Genomic DNA, 24,146 nt, shown 5'->3' with positions numbered 1-24,146 from the left:
CATATTGGAAATGCCAAAAAGTAGTGTCATGGGATGACAGCTTGGGAACTACAGTTACGTCCAGAGTGTCATGTGACCATTTGAGTGGTACTTATGACCACAGTAGTGATAAATTCTGTTGACCTTGGACCTTGGGGGTTTGCTGACCCAGGAGAAATCCCAGAGGCGAAAAATAGCACCAGCAAAAAAGAAACAAAGAGGCTCTCAGAAAGGCTCTCAATCTGTCCTGCAAACCAAATTCTCTATTTCTCACTGCTGGGAATGTGTGCTTCCTGGAGGCTATCATACACCCCCAGAAATATGCCAAATCACAGACTAGTTAATAAACAAAACTTTATTTTCCTTTAATACAAAAATTAAATAGCAAAGTTTATTTTTTTGTACAGTGATAAATTAGAAATTTACAGTACAGACATCAATGCAGACATACATTTGTACATCCTTAAAAGCAGGGTCCATTTCCTTTGACGTTCAGCAATTTGTTAGGGCATGTGTAGCAGGGGTTTGCCTGGTACCTCTATGTCGAACATCTGAGAGCCCCCCCCAGGCTGGCCTCAAGGTGGAAGGAGCTGCAGGGTGGCATGGGGATCCAAGGACAGGTCACAGAGCACCAGCCTGACTGCTGCACAAGATGCTGAGTCCCATTTCACCTTGTCACAAAGAAGCACACCTGACATTTACTTCACCTTTCCTACAAAGAGCTCAAGGGGCCTTTCATCTTGAGACCTTCGAAAGTCTCACAACATCCCTGTGAGGTAGGAAAAAATTCAGAACCACTTAGATGCCCCACTGGGAGAGTGCTGGAGAGCAGCCTCCCCCTCCCAAAACACACAACCAAGTTGGGGCCTGAGCCCATGAGCAGGATGTGGAGAGGTGCACATCCTGGGGGAGAAGATGGACCAGGCTTCAGGGGGCAGAGGTGCTCCTGCCCCTCTTCTCAGAAGCCTTCTGAGATGACAGTGGTCATATACTGAATGTTGCAGGAGATCAGGGAGCCACAAAAGCCTGGAGGACATGGCTCATAGAAAACCTCAAACAGGCTCTCTATAAACCACCTGGGCAAATACTGGGAATTTGCTGGTGCCAAGAAGAAGGGAAATAAGGGAAAATAGGAACAGGTTGCTACAGGGCAAGTGGCCTCACCAAGGGGAAGAGGCCTGTTGGGGAGGGTCAGGGTTCACTTCCCTCTTGGTGATAGCCAGTATGCTGTTACTGTGCATGTGCATGGCAAGAGGCAGAGGCAGAGAGCTCTGACCAGGCCACAGTAAAACAAAATCCATTATTTAACACTCTGGTATCTGATCCTTGGTAGGAGCAAAATACTCTTCTAGGAGTTTCCAAGATCTATGACCTAGACCCAGAGGAAAAATGATAACCCGGGTCCTCTGCCAAACATTATACAAACCTAGATGAGGACTCTGAACCCAAATACAATAAAAGAACACAAGGAACCGTTAGAGTCCAGTGACTCGACATAATTGGCTGGAAAAGCAACTCCCTCCAATCTCTCCCATCACAGAATGAAATTCAGGATGTAGCTTGATCTTGGGGGCTCCTTTCCAAAGTCTGTTCTGTGGCTCTCCTCCCTAACTGCCTCTGTGGCCACCTCACCAGGAACCAAAGACTGCACTAGCCTGGTGACATCTTCTTAAATTAAGTCTGCCCTCCAGGGCTGAGATTACCAAGCTCCTCTGTGTCCTCAGGTCCCAGCTTGGTTCCTAACACAGTAAGCCCTGAATTCAGTGACCAGGAGGCTGAGGGGGGATGAGAGAGGAGAGTTCAGAGTGCTGGTAAAGTCACAATTCAGAACCTAAACACAGAAGTTTCCCTGATTTGGGGGTGTAGGCGACGGAGTGACTGGGGAGAGGAAAATCAGAGATCTTCTCAGGGAAATAAAAAGTATCACCCCTTCTCCGGTTTCAGGACCCTGAGCAAGCTGCCAGCTCAGAAGCAGTCTCAGAGATCAGGAAACGGGTCTCCGTGGAGGAAAAAGGATATGAATCAACCAAGTAGCTCAACCAGATGGTTCAGGTCAGTTCCACCGTACCCCATGTTCCTCTGCCCTGAGGTGTGGCCTTTATGAAGGAAGATAAAGAGGAGTTTGCCAGAGTGGAGGGTGGACAGTGGTGCCCTTGGGCTCTGTAGAATAAAATCTCCAGAAGTGTGACTGTAGCTTCCTGCAGGAAGAGGAAGTTGACTTCTGGTGAGGTAGGAAGCTACAATCACACCTACTTATTCTAGGTATCAAAGAAAAACAGCCCTAACCTTTTCCCTAGCAAGATGCCCTCAAATTCACCTGTATTCATTACATGGAACACCCAAGCCATGAAGTGCCTGTCCCCGCAGTCTCATTAGGTGTGGGAGCTCATGTCTGTTTTAAGCCAATGTTCATAGCCTTCTGAGGGGATTCCCACAGAGATTGTCATGAAATAGGGCTGATGATTTCTGTCAAACCCCTGTTACTGACTTGCAGAGGTTTATGGGATGGACACAGTGAAACAGATGACAATTCAGAGGCCCATGCTCCTTCCCAAAAAACCAACAGCAAGTCAGCAGACCCAAAATCCTCAGTCCACGTCATTTGGAAGGACAGAGTTTATACTGCACGACGTCCCCTTTGGTGCCTAACACAAGGCTCTACACGTGGTTGGCACATGGTAAGTGTGCTAATAATTGACTTTTTTTTTTTTTTAAACAAATACCAACTTAAAAGGTGATGGAGTCGCGTCAAGGTAATAAGGTAACTGACTCCTCAGCCACAAAGCTCCTTTCCTGAAACCATAAACACTCTCCATTGTCTGGAATGTGAAAGGAAAGGCCCGCAGCAGCCCTGTGACATTGCCAGGGCTACTAATCCCGTCTGCACCAACAGCCACTTCGGATCAAATAGACTTTCCCCTGAGAAGGCAAGAGATTTGTGGAAGAGATCGGTTAAAACCCAGAAAGTTGTCAGGCCACGGCTCCAGAACTCGGGTGTATAGTTTCCCCCACGTACTCTTATTATTATTTCATTGTTCACAAATATTGAGCACCTACTCTGTGCCTGGCCCTCTGCTAGGTGCTGCCTTGGGCACACAATCACGGAAACATTCCAAACAAAATTGCATTACAAACCCCTATAACCTAGCAGTCAGGCCAGTGCCCTGCTGCACCCTCCTTCTTCCCTTTCCTGGGCCAGAGTCTCAGCACAACTCCCAAGACACTGGAGTGGAGCGTGAGTAAGGGCAGGCTCCGCCCGGGGACACATGCTCCAGGGCCCTGGCTAGCTATGGGAACTGTCTGCAAGCAGCACACGGAGTTCACATTTTATATTTCCTAGGCGACTCAGTCTCAGATGGAGTTCAACCGGTCCTTCTGGGGATCATTTCTCATGCTCCTAGAACCCTGACCCAGAGTCCAGCCAAGGTACTCGGGCTCAGCACACATGCCAGGGGCCACCCGTGCCCATTTAGCATCTGTCTTCAAAGCCCCAAGACTTTCCCATCCAAAATACACAACAGATCTTATATGCATCTTTGCCTCAGACTCCGCTCAAGAGCCCCCAGAAACAGAGGAAAGAAGAAAGGAAAATGTCAAACCCTGGGAACCATGGGCATAAAGCTTACAAAAACAAAAAAGGGCATGCTTACTTCCAGAATTTGACCACCTATTTGGGATTTTGAGTCCCTGGAAATGTTTTCCCAGAAAGAAATATGATAAAAGATTTCCTACCTGTTTTTAGAGGGAGGGGGTGGGGTATGAATAAATAAATGAGTCATTGCAAAGTAGTTGTTGAAGCAAAGATAGGTATGAGCTACAAGGAGAGCAGCCTGTGACATTGTCAACAATTTGTCCCAGAGATCTGGTGATTAGAAGGCCTGAGGCAGGTTAAGAGAAAGTCCAGTTACAATTTTAAAAGAATTGCAACTTTTGAGAGGCTGCTAGGGGGTACCCCATTGTGAGGAACATAAAGCATAAATTTTAAAAGCTCTGGATACCTCTGCAAAAGGCAATTAAGACCTGTGCTGCTACGAGTTTGCAGTTCATTTCATATGGTCTACACTTTATTCCTTACTAACCAATCAAGCTCCTGGCTGGCATTCTGGAGATTCATTAAGCACCATATAAATACTCCAGGCCACATTGCCTCCAATGAAAGCTTACAAGGAGCCTTTGCCAATTACTAGGAAACAATTATGCACCAACTAGTTGGATTAGCTGTCCTAAGTTCTCTCTACGAAACAGAAAAAGTCTTCACTGTGGTAGTAGACTAGACTCCGATAACATTCTTATGGTAAAGGAAAGAAAGGCACTATCATTCTGAGAATGCAAGCTGACCATAGTTTTAAAGTCAGTTGAGTATACTATTATGTCATGGTCCAAGAATGTGCTTTTAATTGTAACTGACACACACAAATTACACAGCTAATCTGTGTGAATGCAAAGTTGCCAAGAACCTTAACATTTTAGCTCTTCCAGACTGGCGTCTGCATAGATGCAATCACACAAAGTAAAATATATTAAGTCCCCATTGCTCAATGCAATAGGTCTCTGGGGTCGGTAAGGTAAGTCGACTTGGTAAATCTCATTTTCCTCTGAATTAAATGATTGTCAGAAAGTGAATCAACCTTACTTTTCCCCTCATTAGACATGCTGCAGTGCAAAAATTCCTATAAAAATACCTATTTTGAGTCATTAATGTAAAATGAAGAAAACAGCAGCAGCCTAGAACAGGGATGTTGAAATTTAAGAGGAAGAGAGAGAAGAAAAATCCACTGGATACCTTACGTGTGTTTGCACAGTACTCTTGTTTTTTCAAACAATTCTGTTTTATGACAAAGGCACTGAAAGATTCTGACACCACCTCTTGGGAGAGCAATCCACAAAATTCTAAACAGCAGACAGCGCACCACAGAAAATGTTTATGTTAGATCAGCCAAACTATAAAACTCTTGTAACACTTCTCTGAACCCAGTGTTTCCAGTGTTTATAGATTGCTTTGCTATCTGACAGACCCAGTTAGTATTTAAGATTTTAAGGGTTAAAAAAGTTCATCTTTCTCCCTGCAAGTTACCTACTCACAGCTCAAATCCCACTCTGCAGGGAAAAGCAGCATCGCCCTGGACCCTCCTGGAATCTAGGCAGGACCTCCACGCTCCAAGCTGCGACCTGCTAAAGTGATCAATGTTTTGATTTTTCACAGCTTTGAAAGCCTCTAACTGGCTTTTCCATTTTGGATCATTCCAAAGTCTGCAGCAAAATCATTACTTTTATGATTGCTGGGGAGTGGGGGGGGGGCAGGTGGCGGTGGCTTAAGGGGTCACTTAAGTGTTGCCAGTTGGTTCATACTGAGATTCACTGCATGAAACTTTTCGTCGCATTTTGCACCAAAATGCTAGCATTCCCACCTTCAACATTTGGAAAGTATGGAGGCCGGGTAGCCTTATACCACAGTTTCATTGCCTTTCCCAGGCTTCACCCACCCGTTTCCTCGCTTCTCTCTCTTCACCTTCCCAGAATTCACCAATCTGTTAGAACACTTCTGCCACGTGTGAAGAGTTTTGGCAGACCAAATCCACATGCCTGAAGTGATGCCCACCAGCAAAGACATAAAAATTTTCAACATTTCGACTGCCGTATTGGAGTCATCTGCAGAATACCGGAAGAGCGCCCAGTTGGAGATTTCATAGAAATAACAGGCGATCACACAGGTGGCAGGAACCGTGTACAAGACAGAGAAGACCCCAATCTTGACCATCAGCCTTTCTAGCTTGTCTGTCTTTGTCCCATCCTTTTGAAGATTGGACCGAATTTTGAACAAGGCCACTAAACCTGCAGCGATGAACAAAGTTCCTATCACCAAGTAAGTGAAGAGGGGGGCCACCACAAAGCCTGTGAGGGCATCGAGGTTTTGGTTTCCCACATAGCACAGGCCCGTGAGTTCATCAGCGTCCACCAGTCTCATGATCAAGATGACAATGGTTTTCACTGCAGGGATGGCCCAGGCGGCAATGTGGAAATAAGAGCTGTGCATTTCAATGGCTTCATGACCCCACTTGAGTCCTGCCGCTAAAAACCAAGTAAGTGTCAGGATAACCCACCAAATGGAACTAGCCATTCCGAAAAAGTACATCAGCAAGAAAATGATTGCACATCCTGTGTTCTTAAGTCCTTCTTGGATGAGAACAGGTTCTGCTGCCTCTTCAAAATCACAGGATATCCTTTCCCGGCCTACAGTCAGCCTGACAATATAAGCAATGCTATAAATATTATAGCACATACTGAGAAATATGATGGGGCGCTCAGGGTAGGAAAACCTGGAAGAATCGATCAGGAAGGTCAGCACTGTGAAGGCAGTGGAGATGAAGCACAGGCTGGCCCACACGGCCATCCAGATGTCTGTGAACTCCTTGGCCGAGCGACTATATAAGCCAGCATCATAGCCACACTTGAGAACACAGTTCAAACTCCTTTTCACCCAGATGTACTGATCCGAGTTGGTTCCTACGGAGTGGCACTCTTCTCCAGGCTGGATGGGGGTCTTGTGAGGTAATGGTACCTCTTCATCACCCGGCCCTTCCATGCACATGTGGTTGTGGTCATTCTGGGGTGGGAATTTGCTGCAGTTCAGGCTCTCTGGCCAGGCAAAGCCAAATTCCTTCAGGACAGGTTCACAGCGCCTCTTGACCGAAAGACACATGCCGCCACATGGGCCGATGGGGATGTTGATCTTCTCTGTGCACATTGGCACATACACCGAACAAAGGAAGAACTGGAAAAGTAATGAAATGAACAAAGAAAACAATGACTTGGGAGTCTGACCAACTGCTTGCACGAAGCGGAGGTGAATGCTTCCAGGCAAAGTATCTATCTACTTTTAAACCAGCCATAGGGACTCTGTTTACTCTGACCTCAAACTGGGGTGCCTAAAAATCCATGGCTTGTACACATTTCTTCTTTTGGTTCTAGCAATCCTTGTCACAAATCCAGGAGAACAGAAATAAATACATACATAAAAAGGACCTGAAGAGTTACATAATTCCTTTTTGAAAACGCTTAAGAAAATAAACCTTAAAAATTGACTTTGAGACTCCCTGTTTGAAAGAGCCGAACAGACTAATCAAATGACTGAGTCATTTCAGCGATGGGGAGATTTGTTTTCATCCTCGTTTCTTTATCACCATAAAAATAAATGTAAAAAAAAAAAAATATAGATCCAGCTTTTCTCCTGTTAATATACTGTCTTTTCTCTACTTGATCCCCTAAAATTAATTTTTAATCAGTTCCCATACTGAAAGAGAAAATGTCCTAATTGAGACACTGTGAGACCCAAGGATAGGATGCAGGTTGAGGTCTCTGGTCACCAGGGGTTTGTTTGGCCAGATTTCCCCAATGCATAATAATGAAGCACAATAGGAAAATATAAATGTTAAGTCCCTGAAACTGCAACACCAGCAGGGGAGAGCCCAGTTGCTGTCCTCAATTCCTCCAGCATTGATAAACAGTCTGCTTGGCTCCTTACAGATGTTGTCTATGAAGTCTAGAGTTACAAGTAACTATTTTCCAGCATGTAAAGGGATCCAGTCCTGTCCTTCAAAACAGCTTGGCTGCTTCCCCAGGATACATGTAATTAAAAATATATATCCCTGCAAAAGCTGTTTCTCCAACGAAATTGCCACTGATGTCAGGATATGTGCCGTTTCCAAACTGAGAGCTAGAGGATCGTTTCTTAAGCTTTTATAACCTAGTTCTAAAGTTCTGAAAGCTCCAAAGGGTCATTTCAGCAGCAACAGGTCTAATCCCAACCATCTTTCTGAAACCACAATCCAACTTTTAAAGTGACCTATGTAAAAACATGCACCTAGTGAGGAAGCTGTCTGCCTGTTTCTTATCTCTCAGAAGTTACAACCAGAACCACGGATTTCTGAAGTTTTCAGCCTGGAAAACTACCCTCTATTTTTTCCCCCAAGTTCTCTCTTTTCTAAATTTATAAAAATCACTCATAGCCTCACCAACCAAAGCACAACCAGTGCTAACACTTTTTTTCCCTAGTGCTAACACTGTTAAGAATTCTCTTTCAGTTCCTTAAAAAAAGAAAAATGAATTGGTTGTTGTTTTTGTTCAGATTATAATCACACTGTATATGCAAATTATTTCTTCATTTATTGTAGGATGAACATTTTCTCTACCATTACATAAGCTTTAAAAATTTTAATGACTGAAAAAAAGAATCCTCCATTATATAAATTACCTTCCTGGTGTTTGACCACTCCGTCACCTTTTTCCCAAGCGGGGAGTGTTTCCTGCCGTCTAAGTCCTAAACCTGCCCTCAACCCTAAAGATCAGAACGTCTCAAGCCACCCAAGCATTCCATCCAGCATGACCTCCAAAGTCATGCGGGATGACGCGAGGAGGGGCCACTCCGCAGAAAATGGGGCAGTGGTGTTTCATTTACTCTCCCACCCAAAAATATGGGGGAGAATGGAGGTCGTGAGGGAGGAGAAGTTCCCGTCTCCTTATCTCTCCTTCCTTCCAAGTCTTAGTTTCAGCTGGCTGTCCTGCTGGGGACTCGCCCACCGAGCAGCGGCGGCCAGAATCCTTGGCAAAGATAACCCCCTCAGCTCCACTGGGGTTAGGGGCTTGGCCAGACACGGGTGAACAGGGGAGAAAAACGGAAGGGCGGGGTGTAAGAGTGGGTTCTTTCGCAGGCCAGATGACTTACACAACGTTTTGGCTTTCAGTCCCTGAGAAGGGACACAAAAGTGGGGGTGGGGATGGAAATCACTTTTCCAGGATAGTTATATCCTTCTGCCTAGGAAGGGGGCAGGGGGCTTGGCTTGGCAAGGGCTCCACGGAGTTAGTTTGAGGCGTCCCTGCCCAAGGGGTCCCTGTCCCGCCAGGGGTGGGGGTGGGGGCGCCCACCTGCAGCTGGCTGGAGCAGCCGTACTGGATGAGCGGCGTGAAAGTTGTCAGCTGCAGCTCGGCGTCTGTCTGCAGCTCGTGCCCCACCAGGTTGGGCATCTTGGTCACGTTGTAGCCCAGGTTCTGGCACATGGAGATGCGGATGGGGTCGCAGCGCCGCTCCTCTTCGTCCCCGAAGCCTCGCGCTGGCCCCGGGAGCAGCAGCAACAGCAGCAGCAGCAGCCGCAGACTGAGATCGACGCCCCCGGGCGCCCCCAGGACGCTCGGCACTGAGCCCCGCCAGGCCATGGCCAGAGCCGGGGGCGGCGGCGGCGGCGGCGGCGGCGGGGGCTGGTCCAGCAGACACCCCCAGTTTGCACGGAGGCGCCGGCTGCCCGCGCTGCTCCCAGCTCCGGGAAAGGGAGTGTGATAAGGCGCCAAGGGCGACGAAGGGGCAGCGGCCGGCTCTCTGGCAGCTGCGCGCGACTGTGTGGGATATTAGACGCCCGTGGCCGGGGCCGAAGGACAGACTGCGAGGGTCATGGCTGCAGGCTGCGAGCCCCCAACCCGGCGCCGGCGGCGTCCGCTCTGCGTCTCAACGAATCCCGCCAGCACCCAGCGCCGCGCCGCTCTCACCGCCCGAGCCCTCCGCGGCGCTGGAGGTTCGCTGGGCGGTGGCGGGGCGGGACGGACAGCGCGCCTCTCCAATGGGCGGGCGCCGGGGGCAGCGAGGGGCGGGGCCGTTCTGCCGCTGGCAGGGTCAGGCCCCCGCCCGCCGCGCTCCCTCTCCCCCCTCCCCCCCCTCCTTCCCTCCCTCCCGGAGCGCCCCGCCCGGCTTCCCGGCTCTCACTTTTCCTCCCACCCGGGTCGCGGCGCTCGGGGGCCAGGCGGGGATGGAGCCGAGTTGCTCCCGCCGGGCCAGCCAGCCCCCTCCTCTCCCAGGTGAGAAATGCTCCCAGATTAGTCGGCTCCCTTTCCTTTCCCTCTTCCGGCTGTCACCTCGGCCCGTGGCAAACTACCTATCAGGCAGAGAAACGTACACAAAGAACACGGGATTCAGGTTTACCAAGATTGTGGCTTTAAATCCCGGCTGTGTGACCTTGAGCAAATTGCTCAACGTCTCGGCGTCAGTTTCCTCATCCGTGAAGAGACTCGGGAGGATTAGAGATAATGCGTAAAACGCTTAGCCCCGTGCCTGGTACAATGCGAGCTCGCAGCTATTTTCCCTGCTAACTTGCTTGGTTTGGAGCCCGGCCCCGTCTCCCCGCCCCCAGACTCGGCCCGACCTGCGCCCGGGAGCTGCCTGTCTCCAGCCGCGAGTGGGGGAGGCGCCCCGGCGCAGCAGACCAGCCGACGGTCTCGCGCTCCGATTTCCTCACCGTATGAAATGAAATTCCACAGGGGGATTCGAAAGGAAATGAGACCGGGACGCTCCGTGCTTCTCGGCCCGCCGCCCTTCCTGTCTCGGGGACACGGTTTCTAAATAAGGTTGGGAGGGTGAGAGGGCGGGAGGGGAGAGGCTTGACCTGTGTGCACAGGAGGCGAAGAAGGCGCACAATCACCGAGGGTCCCCTCCCCCAGCCTCCCGGGCATCCCTCCCCTGCAGCCTGCATCTCTAACTTATTCCTCTTCTACGAAGGGTCCTGGAGGTCTGGGGATCATGCGACCTCTGTTGTGATCCAAATTTCCCTCTCTCTCATTCCTCCCCACCCACTCCCCATCCCTCGGATGGAGGTTTGTGCTGGTCCACCCCTTCCCTTTCCAATCAGACCAGTGAAACCCTCAGCAGGTGGATTTCTAAACCATTTACTTGTTGCTTGACTGTGGTAGATCTACTGTGCCTCTCTGAGATTCGAATTGGCCATGTGTAAAATAAGGAAATTCGTGTTTATCCCACACAGTTGTTCTAAGAGTTAAATGAGATAATGCCCCTAAATCATTTAGCACAGTGTCTGGCACATACAAAGTAAGTGCAAAATAGCCTGGTTTTTGTTGTGAAATGAGTCCTGCTTTCCAGTCAGGTCCCAAAGACATCGCCTGCCTGCAAGCCCAGGTCTGACTATCTGGATGAAGAGCTTTCGACTATCTTCCTGAGATCTTTTTGGCCAACACTTGCCAAAGTTTTCCAGAGGCTTGGTGACAGGGACCAAATTTTTATGCTTTTGTATCCTCTATTTCAGCCATATGGCAGAAATACAAGTAGGAAGGATATCTGCCCCTCTCCTGTGGTGTTCATATTTTACCTTACAGTTTTAGTTTTCTTACATTGGCAACTAGACTTGGCCGAGGGCAAGAATGGAATCAACTTTTCTGGGTTTTTCGCTCTGTACTTAGAATTGTGTTGGGCACATAAAAGTTGCTGTGTCCCCAGCCATCATCACAACCTCCCAGGGAAGGACTCTATTATAGCACCTTAAAGAGATGAAGAAACTGAGGCTGTAACCAAAATGATAGTCAGAAAATGGAAGACCAACCAAACCAGCACCCAAGGAGGCCTTTCAAACATGAGATGCAGGGTTATTTCCCCAGAAATGTTCCCAGCTGGAAATCTACATACTCAGCAGTGGGTTTGAATCTTCTGTATGACTGTGCTGAGTAATGCAGGAGACCGTTGGTCTCCAGAGATGAATAAATGAGGAGATGAATGAATCAAATGACCAAATGATCCTCATCCCCTAGGAACTCACAGGAGCAGACAGAAAATGAACAGACAGATGTACGTACCTCACTGTGGTAAGTACACACGGAGAGAATTGTGGGTAAATTGAGGGTAGAGGTAGCTGAGGTTACAGGGCTGCTCAAAGGGGGATGACTGCAGGAGTCTGAGCTACTCAACGAAGCAGAGTTCGTGTGCAATTGGCACTTCTGTGGAATTTGCAGAAAGGAGAGGGGGCTTTCTTTGTGCTAAAGGTATGTGCACATGGTTTATTAAACGATAAAGTCCATGAGGTCAAGGAACAGCACAGGGCTTGGCACACAGAGGGAACACCGTTAGTGGGGGAAGCAATACTATTATCAAACCAACAACAACTCCTATAGGACACTTGCTCTCTGCCGGCTACTGTCTTACAAGTTTTACGTGCATTATTGCATTTATCTCACACAACAGCGTGAGAAACCTGATGTTTTGAGAGGTTAACAATTTGTTCAAGATCACACAGCGAGTGGCAGAGGACTCAGACGCATGTCTGCCTGGCCTAAAAGTTTATGTGCACAGTATTACTCTTACAGAGGAAACTGCTTGACACATTGCCTAGTCCGTAGTTAGAGGTGACCCTCTGGCGATCTGGACGTCTTATTCCCAGCCCTGGCATCCCTGCCTCAGCTCGCTTCAAGCACTGTCTCCTTTGAGAACCCTTGGAAGAAGCCCCTTCCCCGGCAGGAGCTTTTCCTGTCAACAGCTTTTCTTTCTGCATGGAACTCCTCAAAGGTATTTTCCAAAAAAGAAAGCCAGGGGAATCACATTTCAGTCTGAAAGTGGAAAGAAAACAAAGACCATGACTTAGAGCTAAGTCTGAATGGCCTGGAGCCCCTCAGCCTCCCTCTCACAGAGTGGTTTACACAGTCGCCAGTCTGCTCCTGGTGACAGGCACGGCATGTTTGTCTTTGTTGCAGAAAACACTTCCCTGAGGGAGTTCCAGGCAGAGGGCTCTCCACCCTGTGATAGGCAGAGCATTTAGGAGAGGAGTAGAAGATGAGGGCATGTGAATCGTACCTTCCACTGACCTAAAGGGCAGGGCCTCTAGTGGCTCTGGCCTGAGTGCTTGGGAAGCTTCCTCTGTCCACTCTCTGAGTGGGGAAGATGCAGCCACCTTAGAGCTGTGACAAATGTGACTTCAGCAGGCCACTGGGCAGTTGGAGGGCTCTCTATTTGCATCTAATGAGAGGCTGGGTTCTAATTAACTCCTGTGATGTGTTAATTTTCCAACCTGACGTTTTCTGCTCTAATAGATTCTTGTAATGGTTTCTAAATTAAAGGCTGCATTTAAAGACAAGGGTTTAGGTTAAAACCCACCACCTAGGGGGGTGGGGGGCCGTAAACATCCTTTCCCTCCTAAGGAAAGCCTCTCATTTGCAGGTCTTTGCTAACCCAATTAAGTGTTGAAGTAGCCACCCCAGAGCCTGCTTTTTATTTCCTGAGAAACAATCCAACTAATCCATATTCAGTAGCTTCCAAGAGAAGTCTTATTCCAACCACTCATGAAGAAACCAGCTTCTTTGAATATGGACAGAACATTTAGAACTCACAAAGAGCAGTCTTGATAGAAAATGCAAGAAAATGGTTCATTATTATCCTGTTCAGTTTTTGAGGGGAAAATTCACTGGGACCAAAACCTCATAAGGACGGGGACTTGACTGTGGAACAACAGAAGCATGGGGAGAAGCCAGGCCAGATCCCATCAGTTGGTATATAGTCTGGGTGCTACATCTTCCTCTGCACCCAAACCAGTTATGAAACAAAGTCATGTGTACTGAGTAAAGCAGAAAGGAGCACTAATCTTGTTCAAAGTTGAGGAATCACAGGCCCCAAGAGATTAAGTAACGGCTCGTAAGTGGCAGACCCCAAACTGTCTTCTTATCACTTGCACCACTAGCCAGCATTGAAGAATGAAGTCAGCAGAGAGCTCTTGCATGTGAAGGAATCAGAACCCTGTTGTTCCTCCTACCAACAGAAGATGGTATATAGGACATTCGTATCTGTTCATGGAGGTGGTTTAACGTACAGATGGGCAACTGCAAACCTGTGCAGGAGGCAAAAAAAATAATGCAAACACACTTTGTACCTCTACAACCTCGTTACATTTCAGTATTTGTTAGTCAGACCATTAGCAAATGTTTAGTGATAGGTTATTGTGGACCTGTCACTGAGCTGCATTATGGGAGGTATGGAGACATGTAAAAGGTGGTCCATGCCCTTAGTGAAACCTGTTTATAGTTAAGTGCTTTTTCTTTAGCTCCATTACTCATTGGTATTGGTTTTGGTTTGGCTTGGTTTTTATCTCTTTCACAGTCCTCTGAGGTCAGAGGCTGTGTCTTCTTCACCGCTGTGTTTCTGAACAGCAAAGGAGAACACTACCTGACCCATTCAAAGCACTTAATAGATGCCTGTTGAATAAATAAAGGAATGGTTCAGGCTATATGTGCTCTAATTCTTTAGAAAAAGAAAGACTTCATTATGTTCTGGGTGTAGGAGACCATCAAAATGCAACTTAACTGGTTCCAGAATGATGGTCAAGTCTATTCTATAGGCCACTCCTAACAAGACAGCTTTCAGCTTTCAGAACTCAGATGTTATGCCAACCACTTATCTTCCTTTTCTGTTTTACTGTGCTGATTCTTAAACATTTTAAGATAGAAAAATGCCTTGGCTAGAATTTTTGTTTGGTTCAGAAGCTTGTTTCTAAACTTCATGAATCAGCCCAAGATATTTTCTTGTCAACATTCATTGGCTAGTTGACCAGTGATCTCATTATTATCAATTGAAGTCATTAGGAATCATAAATCCAGGAGTATCCAGACAAAGAGTTATAAGTCAGGAGATCACCTGTGAGTAGTAAGTTTGTAGAAAATTTGAAATGTGAGTCTAGCTATGAGGAGTGTATGAATTTCTAAGAGACCCGGGGAAGCATGCAAAGAAAGCACGTGTAATAATATTCTCATATGCAGCCCTCTCATCCATTGATACAGGTGAGAAAAGAACAGAAATGATGCTAAATAATGAAAAAGGGTGAACTAGCCACCTGCTGTGGATAAGCATGAACTAGACTAGACAAAATCTTAGAGTGATTTTAAAACATAGCCTCAAATTCAACATTCCTCCCATTGAAGGGCAGTTTATATTTCCTCCCCTTGAATTTTGGAAAGCTTGTGCCTTCTTCAACCAATTGAATACAGTGTAAGTGACACCAGGTGACTTCCAAAACTACGTCATAAAAGGCCATGCAGCCTGTACCTTATTTACTGGGAAATTCATTCTGGAGCTCTGAACAGCCTTTTAAGTAGTCGCTACCTTGAGACCACTCTGCAGATTTTCTGGCTGATGGTCCCAGATGAGCCTGACCTTCAGCTATACCGGGCTAAGTGCCAGAAGTATGAAAGAATAAACCATCTTGGAAGTAGATTCCATGGTCCCAGTGGTTCCTACCTCCAGATGTTTGAGTCATCTCAACCCAGACATTTTGAGGCATAGAAGAACCATTCTTACTGTGGTTCTTCCAAATTCCTGACACACAAAATCCATGATGGTTATTGTTTTATGTCTCTCTTAGTTCACTTGGGATGCCATAGCACAGTACCACACACTGGCTGGCTTATAAACAGAAATTTATTTCTAACAGCTCTGGATGCTAAGAGCTCCAAGCAGGACACCAGCAGATTATGCATCTAGTAAGGGCACATTTCCTGGTTCATAGATGTCTGTCTCTTTGTTATGTCCTCCCACAGAAGAAGGGATGAGGGAACTCTCTGCGGTCTCTTTTATGAGTGCTCCACTCTCGGGGTGCCTGGGTGGCTCAGTTGGTTGAGCGTCCAACTTTGGCTTAGGTCATGATCTTGCGGCTCATGAGCTCGGGCCCCATGTCAGGCTTGCTTCTGTCAGCTCAGAGCCTGCTTTGAATCCTCTGTCCCTCTCTCTCTGTTCCTCCCCTCCTTGCAGTCTGTCTCTCTCTTTCTCTCAAAAATAAATAAACATTAAAAAATAATTTTATAAAGGCTCCACTCCCATGACCTAATCACCTCCCAAAGCTCTTACTTCCAAAGGGGGAGGTGACTGAGCTAGAAAAAGAATAAATGTTACCCAAAGATGGATAAAGGGACCTTATATTGTCTGTTAGGGAGAAGAATAGCATGTTTTCAGTTGCATGAGGGGCAATTGGGTTCTGTTAACTGGAAGCATGATTTTGTTGTTGTCTTCACTTAAAAGCTAAGTATCGTTTAAAAAAGCATGTATGAGGGACACCTGAGTGGTGCAGTCGGTTCTGTGTTGGGCTCTAAATCTCAGCTCAGGTCATGATCTCACAGTTTGTGAGCTCAAGCCCCTCATTGCTTCTGTGCTGATGGTGCAGAGCCTGCTTGGGATTCTGTCTCTCCTTCTCGCTGCCCTTCCTCTGCTTGTGCAACACACACTCTCTGTCTCAAAATAGATAAATAAACTTAAAAAAAAATTTTTTTTAAGTGTATGTGAATGCCAAGTTGACAAGGAGTAGACTCTGGTAGCTCTGTACTGTCAATTTAGCTATGTTGGAACTCACTTGCCAGAATTCCCTTCCCTACGTGGTTCCAGATCAGCATTGGCCACAAGAAAAATTGGCACAAGGCCGGGGAGGTGGATGTGAAGCCATGTTTATACTCTGACAGTGAGAGTTGGGCGCCCGGCACAGTGGTGGTTCATCCACATTGAATGTGCTGGCTCACTTGTCGGCAGGGTCCGCGCTCAGACCTGTATGAGCTCCTCCTTCGGCTTCTCTGAGTCTTGGTCCAGGTGCATGAGTAGCTCCGTATTTAAGGGCTCTAGCTTCTACAGGTCACCTGTATCAAGAGAAGAGATGTTTAGACAGAGTTGGGGTCCAGTTTGTGTGTTCTCATTTGCCCTTGACTTCCCAAACTCTGTGCCTAGCTTTCCTTCTTGATCCTGGGGCTGGCTGATCTCTACTGACTTTGGGTCCAACACCAGGCACAGAGGCAATGCCTGGCATAGAATACTTCACTAGTTTCCACAGTTTTATAGGGGGAATCCTTGTTATAAATTCTTTATTCTACCTCACTCATAGTGACTCTTCCTCTCTGAGCACATCCTGACGATATATCCCATCAAAAAAATTCATAGGATGTTAGCTCTGGAAGCTGCCGTAGAGTTCATTTGGTCCACTCCTCATTTTATAAATGGGGAAACTGAGGCCCACAAATGTGACTTGCCCAAATGGCACATAAATAACCAGAGCTTAAATCCGTTTGCTAACCTGCTCTGTGACTTAAGTATTTGGCAGATTTCTCTTTGAATTAATGGAAGTGTGACTGGCCTGCGTGCACCAGGTCTTATTATCTACAGCAAGCACTTAATTGAGCCCCTTCTGTCAGGCACTTTGTGAGGTGTTTTGCACAGATTACCTCATTTAATCCACGTGCCCTCTAGAATATATCCTAAATTTGAATCACTTTGCTCTCTGTCTCCACCACCACAAACTGTCCAGCCCTCATCAGCTATCACTTGGGCACCTGTCTCCTGACAGGCATCTCTCCACCGTTGCTCACTGACAATCTCTCCTCTACACAACAAACGGGGAAATTTTCAAACCAGCTTCCACAGATCATGTCTTCTCTGAAATTGCTGGAAACTCATCAGTGGTCTCCTGTTGCTGTTAGAACAAAATTTATGAGGTCTACAAAGTCTTACATGAGGTCTGGCCATCTTCCCTCACCTCTGGTCACACCCCCTGCCTTGCTCATTGCTCACCACACTCCAGCTACATTGACTTTCTCTCTTTTCCTAAAACATGCCCATATGGTTCTTGCTGTAAGGTCTCTAGTTTCTCCTCTGCATAGAATGCCATCATCATTCTCCCCCATCTTCTCTGGGCCGCTCCTTCCTGACAAATGTCATTTTCTCTGAGACATCTGCTCCAACACTCACATCTCATCCTTCCCTCCAGTCACATACTCCTTACCCCTGTTTTATTTCCTTCATGGCACTTATTGGTGCCTGTCATTGTCTGGGTTACTCACTTGCTTATCTGTCAACTTTCTCTTTCTCCTAACTGGAAAGAATTTCCACAAGCACAGGGTCTTAACTGTCTGATTCACTAATATACCCCTGGTGCCTAGCAGGTACTCAGTAAATATTTGTTCAGTGAACAAAACTGTATAGTACCTACTGTTATTCTCCCTGTTTTACAGATGAGGAAACAGAGTCCCGAGAAGGCTGAATTCCAACTTGGGGAGGCAATGAAGCTGTGTAAAGTAGGATGCATAATGGTTAAAAGCTCAGGCTGTGGAATCAGGCGGACCTGTCTTGGAATTCAACAAAATGTAGCATAGGATGTTAGAACCACAAAGAACCTTTGATAATCAGATAGTTCCTTGCCTAATCATTATAATAAAGTTAATCAGCCAATAACTATTTATTGAGTCCTTATAGTATGCATGCTACTGAAGTAGCTCCCCCAAACAGAGAAGACATTAAAGATCACTCATTTATCCCATCCTGGGAATTTCCAAATGCCTGCATTTTTCTGATTTCCCTTTTAGTAGCCCTCAATTTTTTAGGTTCAAAATTTGACTGAATTTTAGGACTTCCTGCCTTGTTTTTCTCTATTATCCCTTTTGACTACAGTAATCCATACCTGGGGTTTCATTTCTGTTCTAAAACAAGAAGAAGGGACACATTTTAAGAAAACAGTTTTGAGGGGTGCCTGGTTGGCTCAGTTGGTTAAATGTCTGACTTCAGCTCAGGTCGTGATCTTGCAGTTTGTGGGTTCAAGCCCTACATCGGGCTCTGTGCTGACAGCTCAGAGCCTGGAGCCTGCTACGGATTCTGTGTCTCCCTCTCTCTCTGCCCCTCCCTCGCTTGCTGTGTCTCTCTCAAAAATAATAAATAAATGTTACAAAAAGAAAACAGTTTTCAGACCCATGAAAACAAACAGTAGCATCTGTTAGATGGTTTCTGGAAGGAACCTTTCAGGTCATCTTCTGCAGGACCCCACTTAACAGACAGAGAAGCTGAGACCCAATTGGTGGAGATGACTTCCCCAAGACAGAGTTAGAACTAGATATCCTTTCCTCTGCCTCCAGGACTGTTCCCAGCACATGAGAGTGTCTTCCCTTCACCTCCTCGCCAGGCAAACCTGCATTGTTGTGGGTAAAAAGCAGCAGACCCATTAATCAGACCCGAGGGTTGAGCCTGCTTATACAAGACGGCAAGGTGATAAATTGCTCAGTATAACTGGGCCCTTCTGCTTTCTCAGTTATACTGCCACATATGACCACTTGCGCTGAGGATGACGGGATCTGCCCTGCCTGCCCGCCCTTCAGAGTGGCCAGTCCCTCCTCTGCTCCAGCCATCCTGTTTCTCCTTCCTTCTTGTCCAAACATTGCTTTCAGAGGAGTTGTATTGAATGACTTTCCCATTTCTGCTTCTGTGCTGTTAAAGCCTCCCTTGAGGCATGAGCCAAGACATCCTTGCTAATGAAACATTATAATTCCAACATCTGAATTCCAGCATCAGCATGAAGCCAGGGCAGTGGGAGTTATGTGGCTTAGAGAATGTCAGAACTGGAAGACACTCTTAGAGACCAAAGAATCTACCTCATCACCTCATTGGCAGATACATGTGATTACAGAGAGAAAAGGAAATGTTAAGTGACTCTCCACTTTGGTACTGCTAGCTAGACACAGAATAAGACTAGAAGTCAGGCCTTCTGACTTCACAGATCAGTATTTACACGAATCATCTCTTGGCATGTAGAACATAAAAACAAGTGAGCCCCCCAGGAAAGGGTGTTGAATGACTGACAATATCTTCTAGCAAGGAAATTAGGAAATTCTGTTTCCTTCTTAGAATTAAGCCCTAGCACAGTAACTCTCTACAGGGAAAACAGAAGCAGTAACAAAATTTCTTTATCATCCTAGCGCTTATGTGAGAATGAGATCCATATATGAAGGTCCTTATCATCGGCCTTAGAAAATTCTCTTGGCTTTCTTTCACCTGTTTGTTGTGGCATTGAGTTAAAACTTGCCAGTGTTGTATTACTTAAACCCAAGAAGTCACCACCCCTCATTCTAGAGGTAAGTTTTCTGTGCCTCTTAGTAAGTGTGATGCATTGGTGAAACTCCAGGGGCATAATTCATTTTATATTCTAGGTAAATAGTGCCCCCTACAGTTGTACAATATATGGTTTTTTACACTGTGGTGGAACAGCAAATATGGACAGTCCATAACTTACAATGGTTCAGCTCATGAGTTTTTGACTTAACAAGGTGCACAAACAATATACACTCAGTAGAGGGGCACCTGGGTGGCTCAGTTGGTTGAACGTCCGACTTCGACTCAGGTCATGATCTCGTAGTTCATGGGTTGGAGCCCCGCGTCAGGCTCTGTGCTGATAGCTCAGAGCCTGGAGCCCGCTTCAGATTCTGTGTCTCCTTCTCTCTCTGCCTTTCCTCTGCTTATGTTCTGTCTCTCTCTCTCTCTCTCTCTCTCTCTCTCTCTCTCTCTCTCAAAAGTAAAATAAACATTAAAAAAATACACACTCAGTAGAAACCGTACTTCGAACTTTGAGTTTTGATCTTTTTCAGGCTAACACTGTGGGGGATGATCCTGTCTCATGATGCTGGACAGTGGCAGCAAGGCACAGCTCTTGGCAGCCACATAATCACAAGGGTGAACAATCCATACACTTACAACCATTCTATTTTTCACGAGTACAGTATTCAGTCAATTACATGAGATATTCAGCACTTTATTATAAAATCACAGTAGGCTTTGTGTTAGACGATTTTGCCCAATGGTAAGCTAATATAAGTATTCTGAGCACACTGAAGGTAGGCAAGGCTAAGTCATGATGTTCAATAGATTAAATACATTTTTACTTAACAATATTTTCAACTTTTGATGGGTTTATCGGCATGTAACTCCATCACGAATCAAGGAAGATCTGTAATAGTGAAAGTGCTTTACACACACTAAGTTAAGTGATACTCTAAAAGGTAAGGACTATTGTTATGTCTATTTATCAGTGATAAAGACAAAGAATTGGAGGGAATAAGGTATGTGCCCAAGACTACAGTACAGGACAGAGTTAGTTAGGAGTATTTAAAATAGACCTGCAAATAGCGCAAGAACAAGCAAATTAGAGCCAGAAGGATTTGATTGGAACTTCATGCCAGACAGTTTGCTAGGTATGTGATGCTGACCAACTCAGTCTCTTGAGCCTTAGTGTTCATACCTTTAAAATAGGATAATAGAACTTATGGAAGACATTGTTGGTTATTGAGCCAGTATCTTCCCCCAACCCTATGTGTCCAATCCAGACCTTTCTTCCTTCCTAACAATAATGTATCAGGATATCAAGTGCCTCATAAAAAGATGAGCTCTTTCCTAATCTTAGGGCATGAGGTAAATTTTCCCCTTGCAAGTGATTGCATTAGGAATGGGTATATGACATAATTCTAGCTAATGGGATGGATGTAGGAGTGTGCAGGGCAGGTAGGGAAGGCTCATCCCTTGGGACATTTTCCCTAACTTTCAGAAAGGAAATGGAGAAAAATCTTCCTTTTTTTTTAAATTTTTTTAAGTGTTTATTTATTTTTGAGATAGAGAGACAGAGTGTGAGTGGGGGAGGGACAGAGCCTCCAAAGCAAGCTCCAGCCTCCAAGCTGTCAGCACTGAGCTCAATGCAAGGCTTGAATGCACTAGGTGTGAGATCATGACCTGAGCTGAAGTCAGACACTTAACCAACTGAGCCACCCAGGCACCCCCAGTTCTGCCTTTTCTTACTCCAGCTTGTGGATGTTGTATGAGGACATGATAACTGGAAGTGTTCCTGCCATCCCTCATAACCAAAAGTATAAGCCAAATACTGAAGATGAATGTATGATTAGTTTTTATATGTCAACTCGATTGGGCCATAGGGCACTTAGATGTTTTGCTAAACATTATTCTGAGTGTTTCTGTCAGGACTTTTGGATGTGTTTAACATTTAAATCAATAGATTGTGTAAAGCAGATTGCTCTCCCTAATGTGGGTGGGCCTTATCCAATCAGTTGAAGACCTAAATAGAATAAAAAGGCCAACCATACCCTGAAATGGGGGGGATTCCTCCTGCTTTACTGCCTTCAAGCTGGGACACTGTTTTGTTTCTGCCTTTGGGCTCTAACTGAACTATTGGTTCTTCGTGAGTTTTGAGCCTTCTAGCCTTCAGACTGACAGTACATCATCAGCTCTCCTAGGTTACCAGCTTGCTGGCTTACCCTGAAGATCTTGGGAGTAGTCAGCCTCCATACCCAAGTTGTTATAATAAATCTCTTTAAATATATGTGTGTACATAGGTATGTGTATATATATGTATGTATGTATATGTATATATGCATGTGTGTGTATATATATATATATACCCTACTGGTTCTGTTTTTCTGAGGAACCCTGACCAATACAATGAGTGAGCAGAGAGATGGAAAGAACATGGGTTCTTGCAGATACGATTGAGCTACTGAATTAATCAACCCCTTGATCTTTATGTCTAAACATGGGGTTAAGTGAGATAATACATTTTTCTTCTTGTTGAAGTTACTTTCAGTTGAACTTGCTAGTTCTTGCACTTGGAGGCATCATAACTGACCCAACTGATACCAGTAGGATTTTTGTGAAAATTCAGTGGTGGTCAGTAAATATTACTAGTCTTCTCAGCATCTAAGTTCTAGTGCAAGACTCTCTCCTTAATAATGATAATCCCTTAAGTGGTATAGTTTTCTGTTGGTCACAGAATGCTTCCATAGGCATTCTTCCTAATAGACTGTGAATTTTGCAAAGATTGAGGCATGTTTGATTTATCTCTAGTGCTAGGACCTAGCATAGGTGTTGAACGTTTCTTAGGCTGTATCTTTTAATGAATTAGTTCTTCCTTAATGCTCACTTGGAAGTAATTACGTAAGAACCAGGCAAAGTAAACTTGACACAATTCTAGATGTGTGCCTAATAGTGTAGTTGTTGGTTTTAGACAGCTCGGTTTGGTTCTCTGATTGGCAAACCTTATGTTGACAGTGATGTGCTTATATAGTAGCTACTATTATGTAGGTTACTTACTACTACTGTGCTAAGTTGAAGATATCATTAACTTAACAATCCATCATGTGGACATGGGCATTCCCTGACTGTTAGGATTGCTACTGAGGACAAAACGGGATTGCTTGGAATGTCTTAGGTAACCCAGGGCTCTAGGAAGAGCAATAGAAAATGCTAGATGTGATTCTAAAAAGTAAACACAAATTTTAAAGAATTTTAAAGACAGCCATCACCAAGCTGCCTCTGCCTGCTGGAGGATATGTTTATACACTACCAACCAGAAACAACAAAGGGAGAGAGGAGGAGGATCCCTATGAGAGATAATATTATATATATGTTGGGGTAATAGGATGTGGAATGGAAGGAGGTTATCAAGGGAAAAGGAAGCCCATGACTTCTGTATCTTTGGGATTCTTCCAAGAGGAAGAACTTTTCTAGGGAACATTCAACTCTTTCCCATGACTCTTCTGTAGACTTCATGGATGAAGGAATCCTTGACCAAGGAAGCCTTCTTTAGTCAGCAAGCCTATGAGGAAGACATTAATGATATTTCAATAGCTGTTCCCTAATTTAACCTCTAGAGATAATAGAATCTAGAAGGCCAGGTGTATGGCTCAGGAAATTACATTTTTCCATCAAGTACCCCAGGTGATGAGGTTGGTAATTGTTCAGACCCTACCTTGAATATTATGGTATGGGGACATCTGAGCTAGGCAGCATATTTTGAGGAGACCCCTGGCAGGTAATTACTATGGCATAAAATATCTCTGTCAGGCTTTATTTGTGAGGACAGGCATGTAGGTGGGAGAAGGTGAGTCTAGAGAGCATGATGCTTGGGTCTTCTCTTCAGAAGGTCCTCATGGTCCCCTCTGCCCCAATAAGAACCTTAACCCTGAACAAAGGACTTGCACAATGTCAGGTCTGCTTCTAACCCATTTTCTGTGAGAATTAGTAAAGTGATCGCCTCTAGGTGGACACTACCTGTGGGGTTCATGGCTTGGTGAGAGAAAGAGGGCTGGATTTTAGCCCTGCTTACACACAGTGAGGCACATCTGAACGCTGTGTAATCTTCTTAACTACACAGGATGACCTTGCATTATACAAGACCCTTCTATTAGTTCTCACCAAGTGAAGATCATAAGAATCTGAGGATTAATAAAAAAAATAAAATAGCTTTTTGGGGGCTCACAAGAGAGCCCTAAATGAACACCATCCTTTTCTCCATCAGGCTCAAAACAAGCTGTATAAATAAATAAGGCAAGAATATGATCTTTATTAGTGAGAGAGGCCAGGCTGATCAGATGCTACAACTCTAGTGCAGAAAAATAGCTTCCTTTTTTTTCACTGGCTAATGTATACCAGATGCTAAACTGACACTATTTCTACCCCCCCCCAAAAAAACTTTAGGGTGTAAATATTATGGTCCCCTTTCTGTGGATGAGGAAACAGAGTTAGTAAGTTGGAGGACAATCCAAACCCAGGCCTGACTCGA

At 45.5% G+C, this 24,146-nt stretch overlaps 1 protein-coding gene and 1 long non-coding RNA gene across 3 annotated transcripts; one reads left to right on the top strand and one right to left on the bottom strand.

The window, feature by feature from the left end:
- Positions 1 to 319: 319 nt before the first annotated feature.
- On the bottom strand, positions 320 to 9,627 carry FZD4 (frizzled class receptor 4). Of its 2 annotated transcripts, XM_043579984.1 has the most exons (3): positions 8,902 to 9,627; positions 5,640 to 6,751; positions 320 to 3,502 (listed from the first exon to the last, which is right to left on the bottom strand). In XM_043579984.1, the coding sequence occupies exons 1-3, from the start codon at positions 9,187 to 9,189 to the stop codon at positions 3,331 to 3,333; spliced, it is 1,572 nt and encodes a 523-aa protein (XP_043435919.1). In that variant the 5' UTR covers positions 9,190 to 9,627; the 3' UTR covers positions 320 to 3,330. The 2 variants fall into 2 exon arrangements, with proteins under 2 accessions (XP_043435919.1, XP_043435918.1); XM_043579983.1 differs by having other exon boundaries at positions 320 to 6,751.
- A 55-nt stretch (positions 9,628 to 9,682) lies between these two features.
- LOC122483241 lies at positions 9,683 to 18,094 on the top strand. Its single transcript, XR_006297362.1, has 3 exons — positions 9,683 to 9,822; positions 11,560 to 11,613; positions 17,773 to 18,094. It is a non-coding gene; the product is annotated as an uncharacterized LOC122483241 (long non-coding RNA).
- Positions 18,095 to 24,146: the final 6,052 nt, after the last annotated feature.

Source organism: Prionailurus bengalensis, chromosome D1 (assembly GCF_016509475.1).
Source record: "Prionailurus bengalensis isolate Pbe53 chromosome D1, Fcat_Pben_1.1_paternal_pri, whole genome shotgun sequence".
NCBI classification, from domain to species: domain Eukaryota; kingdom Metazoa; phylum Chordata; class Mammalia; order Carnivora; family Felidae; genus Prionailurus; species Prionailurus bengalensis.
The sequence above is the reverse complement of the archived record's forward strand: the minus strand, read 5'-3'. Positions and strand labels throughout refer to the sequence as shown.

Bases quoted from the DNA above. Each gene is read 5' to 3' on its own strand.
- FZD4 (XM_043579983.1), bottom strand. From the start codon at position 9,189: ATGGCCTGGCGGGGCTCAGTGCCGAGCGTCCTGGGGGCGCCCGGGGGC. The intron at 6,752-8,901 runs GTGGGCGCCCCC...TTACTTTTCCAG, and splicing joins GCTGCTCCAGCCAGCTGCAG to TTCTTCCTTTGTTCGGTGTA.